This window comes from Quercus suber, unplaced genomic scaffold (assembly GCF_002906115.3).
Source record: "Quercus suber isolate HL8 unplaced genomic scaffold, Cork oak 2.0 scaffold_644, whole genome shotgun sequence".
Classification (NCBI taxonomy): domain Eukaryota; kingdom Viridiplantae; phylum Streptophyta; class Magnoliopsida; order Fagales; family Fagaceae; genus Quercus; species Quercus suber.
The window spans coordinates 284668-291541 of NW_027070085.1; the positions used below are offsets into that span (position 1 = coordinate 284668).

Consider the following 6874-nt stretch of genomic DNA (forward strand, 5'->3'; position numbering starts at 1 on the left):
AAAATCCTTTCCCCGTTTGGTAACCAATGAATCAATTCATTCATGTCCTCCAAAAGGTTTTGCTTAATGGATTCTTCTTATCCAATTTGAGTGTTTGCATAAATTATGTAGTTTGTCTCTTCTCCTAAGACAATATTTATTAACATAATTTTGTCCCCTTTCATCTAAACCTCAATTTCCTTTTTTTAAATCTATATCTATAATCCTTATCCCATTTCTATTTTTATCTATTCTTGTATACCTACCATAAATTATACTCAATTATGTTCAATTTCTCAACTACCCACTTAGTCTCATGAATGCATCATATTAATTTTCCTCCCAACCATTGTACCTACTATTTTCATTAGTTTCTTAGTTAAATAACCTATACCACCACACACCTTGGTGCGATGATCACTCCATAAGTATGAGTGTTTGTGGGGTGTAGGGGCAAGGGCTGAGGTTCAAGTTTATAGAAGGGGGTTTCACACACATATATACTTAAATTAGGTTATAGTAGAATTTATATCTTACATATATATATATATATATGTATGTATTTATTTATAAACCTATATTTCAAGTGTACACGAATCCTATTCTATTAGGCTAACTTTTTTTATTTGCACTCATCCATAAAAATGAAGGAACTCTTGATGAAAGATGAAGAATTGGATTAGGACCTTCTAGAATTCTAAGGCTAATTCTACCATCAAATTAATAAAATCCTATATACCCATTTTGAAATGAGTAGATTAGATTTTATAACGATATCAACATTTGATCAAACCTATCTATTATTGTTTCAGTATTATTTAACTATTGATGGTGTGATAAAATCTAATTAACTCATTTCATAATATATAGATTGAGTTTCAGTATCTTTACAATGGAGTTATTTAAAGGCTTTTGTTACTATAGACATTTTTCATTGAAAGTGGCCCAACTGCCTAAAAAATATAGCTCGACTGTGTTAGGTTTCCCCTCCTTAACTAGTTTACCATCCTAAACAAATAATCTAACAACATCCTTATTTAAAATCTTTAAAGCAGTACTATCTAGCAAGTGACATGCCGCAACCATGTGCTCAGATTTGTGCCAAAAAAAGGTGTGTTTGGGAGGTAGAAGAAGAACATGGTTGCTTGATACATTGCACAAACTCATCAATCAGGTCATAGATGGTCAACCTCAACCAACCAAAGCTGAATGCAGCACAAAATAAAAAAACCAGTCAACTTTCTAATCCTAACAATTTCTTAGATCTCCCAGTTCTCCGTTTGCCAGTCATGGATACTAGTCACCAAAGCTGTCACTCTAGCCTTCTCCCTTATTACCGTTAATGAGAGACCTTAAAAAAGTCAAGCACACAAAAATAAAGAAAAAAAATAAATTAATAAAATAAAATAAAATAAATAAAGAGAGAGAACCCCAATAAACAAAACAAAAAGAAAACTCCAGCAAGCCAAACCCACATACCTTCCTTCCAAGCCATCCAAAGCACCCATTCACTTCACAACTCAATAGCACACACGCACAAGCACAATCACAAGCGCAAAGCAAAGAGTAGTATAACCCAAGAAACACTCAATTCCTCTCTTTTCACACAAACAAACTCCAATTCCATTCCAAACCCACTACTCAAATAAATCCACAAACCAAAGAGATGCCAGAAACAGATAATATTAGCTCCTCAAAACCCCCACAAATCTCTGAAATGTTCACAAAATTTGCTCAGGCTTTCAAGTCCAAGACCTTCGAATTCTTCACGGAAATCGAACCCATCGACGATTCTGATGGGTACTCACTCCTTGACTCAGCCGAAGAAGTCATCACAGACCAGAAAGTCGTGGTGATCAAGCCTGACCCAATTCGTCAAGCTCCCCCTTTTGTGATAGAGCCAACACCGCCACCATCAGCGATAACGAGGCCATGGAGGCAGACCCAGATGAAAATTGTGGATACCCAGGTGAGCCAGACGCTGATTTCGTCTGTTTTCGCTACGGTTTCCTCGTTTGAAGCTTCGTACTTTCAGTTACAGACAGCCCACGTTCCGTTTGTTGAGGAAAATGTGAAGGAAGCGGATAGAGCTTTGGTCTCACACCTGCAGAGGTTGTCTGAGTTCAAGCAATTCTACAGGGATTTAGTGAAGAACCCGGATTTTGGTGCTGATTTGGGAATTGGGTCTTGCTTGGAAGCTCAGGTGCAAGAGAATCAGAGCAAGTTGCGGACGCTTGGGACCTTTTCGAACCGGTTACAGTCGGAGATTGATCAGAAAGACAACGAGGTTTTGGCTCTGAAGAAGAAGCTGGGTGAGATTCATAAGTCTAATTTGAAGTTGTCCAAGAAGTTGTCTGGTAATTTCGATTCATCTTGTGAGGTTTTTTTGTCTGTTAGAGTATTTGATTCTGTGTTACATGATGCTTGTAGAGCAACACATAGGTTTACTAAGATTTTGGTTGAATTGATGACAAAAGCTATGTGGGATTTGGATTTGGCTGCCAATTCTGTTTATTTGGGTATTGAGTATGCGAAAAAGGGGCATAATCGTTATGCGTTTTTGTCGTATGTTTGTTTAGGGATGTTTAGGGGATTTGATTTAGAAGGGTTTGGATTGGGTGGGAATGATATTGTGTGTAATGGGCATGTTTCGAATTCGGAAAAGAATGGTACTTCTATGAAGCAATTACTCGAGCATGTATCGAGCAATCCTATGGAGTTGCTAAGTAGGAATCAGAGTTGTGATTTTTCAAGATTTTGTGAGAATAAGTATCATGAGCTTATCAACCTCACCATGGAATCGTCAATTTTCAGTAATTTGGCCCATAATGAAGTGATATTGAATTCATGGAAATCATTGAGTGTGTTCTATGACTCGTTTGTTAGAATGGCTAGCTCAATATGGACACTACATAAGTTGGCATTTTCGTTTGATCCTGTGGTTGAGATTTTTCAAGTGGAGAGAGGTGTGGATTTCTCAATGGTGTACATGGAAGATGTCACAAGGAGATGTATATTGCCAGGTAAAACTAGAGCAAAGGTGGGGTTCACTGTGGTTCCAGGTTTTAAAATCGGAAGGACAATAATTCAAGCACAGGTTTATTTAAATGGCTTGAAATGTACAGAGTTAGGAGTTGATGGAGTTGCTAATTGTGGGAATGGTAGCGAACAGGACAGATTTATTAGGTAATCCAAAATAGGTTGTTTTCGTTTTGGTTTTCAGGCTTGGTTTGCTGGTCAAAATTTAGTGATTGAATTCCACGAAATCAATGTTGGAGGTTCTATATCAAAGAATGATGCCTGTCTTACAAAGCTCAAGAAGGAAACTGTGGAAATACACACTCATAAATACAAGCTTCTTGCTACGATACTGAAGTGGGAGTTACTATGGTACGGCAACTCTTTCGGCTATCTTGTGATATGTAGCTATAACTCTATCTGGTTTGTGAATTCGGTTTTCCTTTCTTTTATGTTAAGTCTTTTATAGAGTAAACTGTATAGAGCCTTTTTCTTTCTCTCACCCTCTTTTTTGTGTTCATTTGACACAAATACGTTGTGGAATTGTGTATCTTAATCAGTCACTCTAACAAATAATTATAGTGTTTTGACTTTCAATTGTAAATTGCTACTGCACGAATGAATGATTTTATTAAGCATTTACGTTTTTGAGATATAATTATTAGATACTCTAATTGAAAATTTCTTAATCCCAGAAGAAATGGTCATTATGATTTGCTTTTGCTGATGTCTCAGATTTGTCATCACTGAATCACAGTGATAACAGAGTGAACGGTGGAATCCTTTGGATGCTGTTTTTGGAGGGATGGAAAAGCATGAATGTTGTTTGGGATGGGGGGGAATGGGAAGGAAAGGATGGTTTGGATGCTGATTTGCATTCCATTCTAGTCCTCTCCCTTCTCTTACTTTTGGGTACCGACTGGATTGCTAGTTTTTGTTTTGTGAAGTCACCTTTTTGTCATTCAGCTTCAAGACAAAACAATCTCTTATCTTTTTTGAAGGGTGTGTCAGTGTGCGTGAAAATAATATTGTTATTTGTTATAATCATATTCTTCTTCTTCTTCTTCTTTCTTAAATGAGAAAGTGCTACAATTTTGCCACAATAGTCGACAGTAAGTGGTAAAAAAAAAAAAGTCGTGGATTCATATAAAAGTGATAGCTCACATTTACAGTTGACCACTTCAATAAGTTGTGACAAAGCATGTGATTGTAGAAGAACTTAAATTTTTTCTAAATAGATATATCATTATTTTTTTCTCTTCATTACAAACATCTAAAGTTCAAAAATAACTCAATTTAACTTTTCTTCCTTTCATTTCTTTTTGGGTGCACTCTCAAACACACTGTTAAGCAGTAGTGCAATCCATTATCAATGCCATCATTGACAGTCATCAAGTCTGCTTGGCTTTGTTTCAAAGTAAATTTTTTTTTTAAAAATTATATCCTGGGGAGTGGGGATGAATCACAAAAACCCTCTTGCTTCTATCATTATGCTTTTTTATCTTTTGTTTTGCTTTCCATTTAGTATCCCTGGAATGTTTATATCCTATTATTTGCTTCTATACGTGATCATTCCACGCAAGATAATGATGCTTTGGTCTTCATTGTTGTGTTGTTTTGTGTTATTATCTTATTTTTTGGTTTCTTTTTAACTTGATGAATTGATGATAGTTGTTTCAGCAAAAAGAATTGATTATAGTTTTTAGCTTAAATGAGCTTTTAATTCCTTATGGCATGTTTGGATGTTTAAAAAAGGAGGGAGAGTAGAGTAGAGGGAGGGAGAGTAATGCAATTACTTTGTTTGGAAGTTTTTTAAAGAATGAAGGGGAGGGGTTTGAAGGAGTTTGGAGGGGTTTGGACTCCCTCTAGCCCCCTAATTTTAATTCCCCCAAATTGGAGAGATTTGGAGAGGGAGTAGAGTACATAAACTATTGACCAAGTAAATTACCTAATTTATCCTTATTATATTAACAAAATTACACAAGGGGAAGGGCTAATTACTCCCTTCCCCCTTACTAATTTTAAAAACATCCAAATAAGGTAGAGGTGAATCATTCTCCTCTACTCTTCTCCCCACTACTCCCCTTTCCTCTACTCCCCTCTACTCTTCTCCCTCTCTAAACTTCCAAACAAGCCATTAGTTTAATACGTTTTCAAAGTTAGATGAGTTTGTTTAGTTTTTGCCTCCTCTACCTCCTTTGGTCGGGCTGTTCATTGAAATTAGCTATGGGCCGAGCCCATTCTAGAATTAGAATGTCTTTTTCTGTTAGGTTTGGGCTTCAAGGTAATTACAATTTTTAAAGGTCGAAGTGCAACCTGACAAAGTCATTCTATGTGGGCTTTGATCCCACTCAAACGATATAAATAAACACTTTAAATTCACCTAAATTCAAACCCAATAAAATTTTAATTAATTCCTTTTGATATTCAAAAATATGTTCTTGTATTTTACAATAATCTTGTTTGGACTTATTTGTTTGTGCTAAATTTTCCAGTAAAAATGTGCTTTCTAATTATTATGAGAATGGTCTAAAATATATGAGAAAGCCTTTCAATTTTGAGACCTAGTTTTTAAATTAGTGATCTATTATGGGTTTATATTTAACCCACCAACCTAAAGGTCATCAAATAGCCCACATTTCACAGGCTAGCCCAGTAACCTGTCAGACCATTGGGCTAGTGGATAGTCTGATCTGGTACTATCAAAAGCTTGTGGGTAATCCAGTAGCCCAATGGGGTAGGCCATGTACCAATTTTTTTTGCCCATGGGCGCCCATTGGGTCATTAGCTCAGTCCTTTAACTCGTAATTTGTAACAAAATAATTTGGGTTTTCGCCCATGGGCACCCACTAGGTAATTAGCTCTGCCCTTTAACTCAAAATTTGTAAAAAAAGAATTTGGGTAGGCTTGGGGGTTGAACTTAAGACATGAGAGTAATAATTTAAGGGCAAACACCTAACCACTAGAATACATAATGTGATTTTACTAAATTATGCTTAGCAAATATATATTTTGCTAGTGGCTTGGTGACTTTGAGTTTTTTTTTTTTTTTTTTTTAATTATTTAAGTTGTAAATTTCGTTGATTAAAAGTTAGAATAAAATACATTTATTTGGTTTTGACAACAATTTAAAAAAAAAAAAAATTATTTGACTCTTTTTAAAAAAAAGAAAAGAAAAAGGAAAAGGAAACCCACTAAAAAAGCCCATGTGTAGTCCACTTGGCTCAACCCTTTAAAGATAAAGTAGGCATTGGCCATGGGTTGGAGTTTTCGCTTCAAGCATAGCTTAACCTATTGTCGACCTTTACACCAACCCAACAGTTTAGACACGACCCAATCTAACCCATCCCCACACCTTCTATTGAATTTTTATGGGTTGATGGATTTCGTGGGTTATAATTCTTTTTAATGTTGGAATTGGGTTAGCAAAATTTTCAATTCAAGTAACATGACCTAACCATATTATTAATAGTTTAAAAGAAAAGTAAAAAGAATATGTGCTCTAAGCTATAATAGACTAAGGCTAGTTTTTTTAAATTTTACTACACCTATAGTTTTTAGTATCCTATTTGAGGACTTACGGGCACCAAAAGTGGTACCTTGAATACTTTTTGAATGAAAGTCTAACTTTGCTTATTTTCAAGGTTTTAAACAAAGCTTTTCGAATTGTCATTCATGTTAACCCATCTAATCAAAGCTCATGTAGTGCCCTTTCTAGTGGCATCTCATTTTCAAAAATTTGACCAAAGTAAATAATAATTTTTAACTACTCCAACACATAGCCAAAATTTTACCAAGTGTTAATTCAATTGCTTGATTTTATGATATTTTACCCAATTAAATCTGATTTTGCTACATAAGCATTCAAAATGAAAGG

At 35.3% G+C, this 6874-nt stretch overlaps 1 protein-coding gene across 2 annotated transcripts; it reads left to right on the forward strand.

The window, feature by feature from the left end:
• The first annotated feature begins 1416 nt into the window (after positions 1 to 1416).
• On the forward strand, positions 1417 to 4031 carry LOC112010743 (protein GRAVITROPIC IN THE LIGHT 1). 2 transcript variants are annotated; one of them, XR_010625883.1, is made up of 2 exons: positions 1417 to 3369; positions 3733 to 4031. XR_010625883.1 is itself a non-coding variant. In XM_024043098.2 (1 exon), the coding sequence occupies exon 1, from the start codon at positions 1646 to 1648 to the stop codon at positions 3167 to 3169; it is 1524 nt and encodes a 507-aa protein (XP_023898866.1). In that variant the 5' UTR covers positions 1417 to 1645; the 3' UTR covers positions 3170 to 3594. The 2 variants fall into 2 exon arrangements, 1 of the variants encoding a protein (XP_023898866.1); XM_024043098.2 differs by lacking the exon at positions 3733 to 4031 and having other exon boundaries at positions 1417 to 3594.
• The last annotated feature ends 2843 nt before the right edge of the window (positions 4032 to 6874 follow it).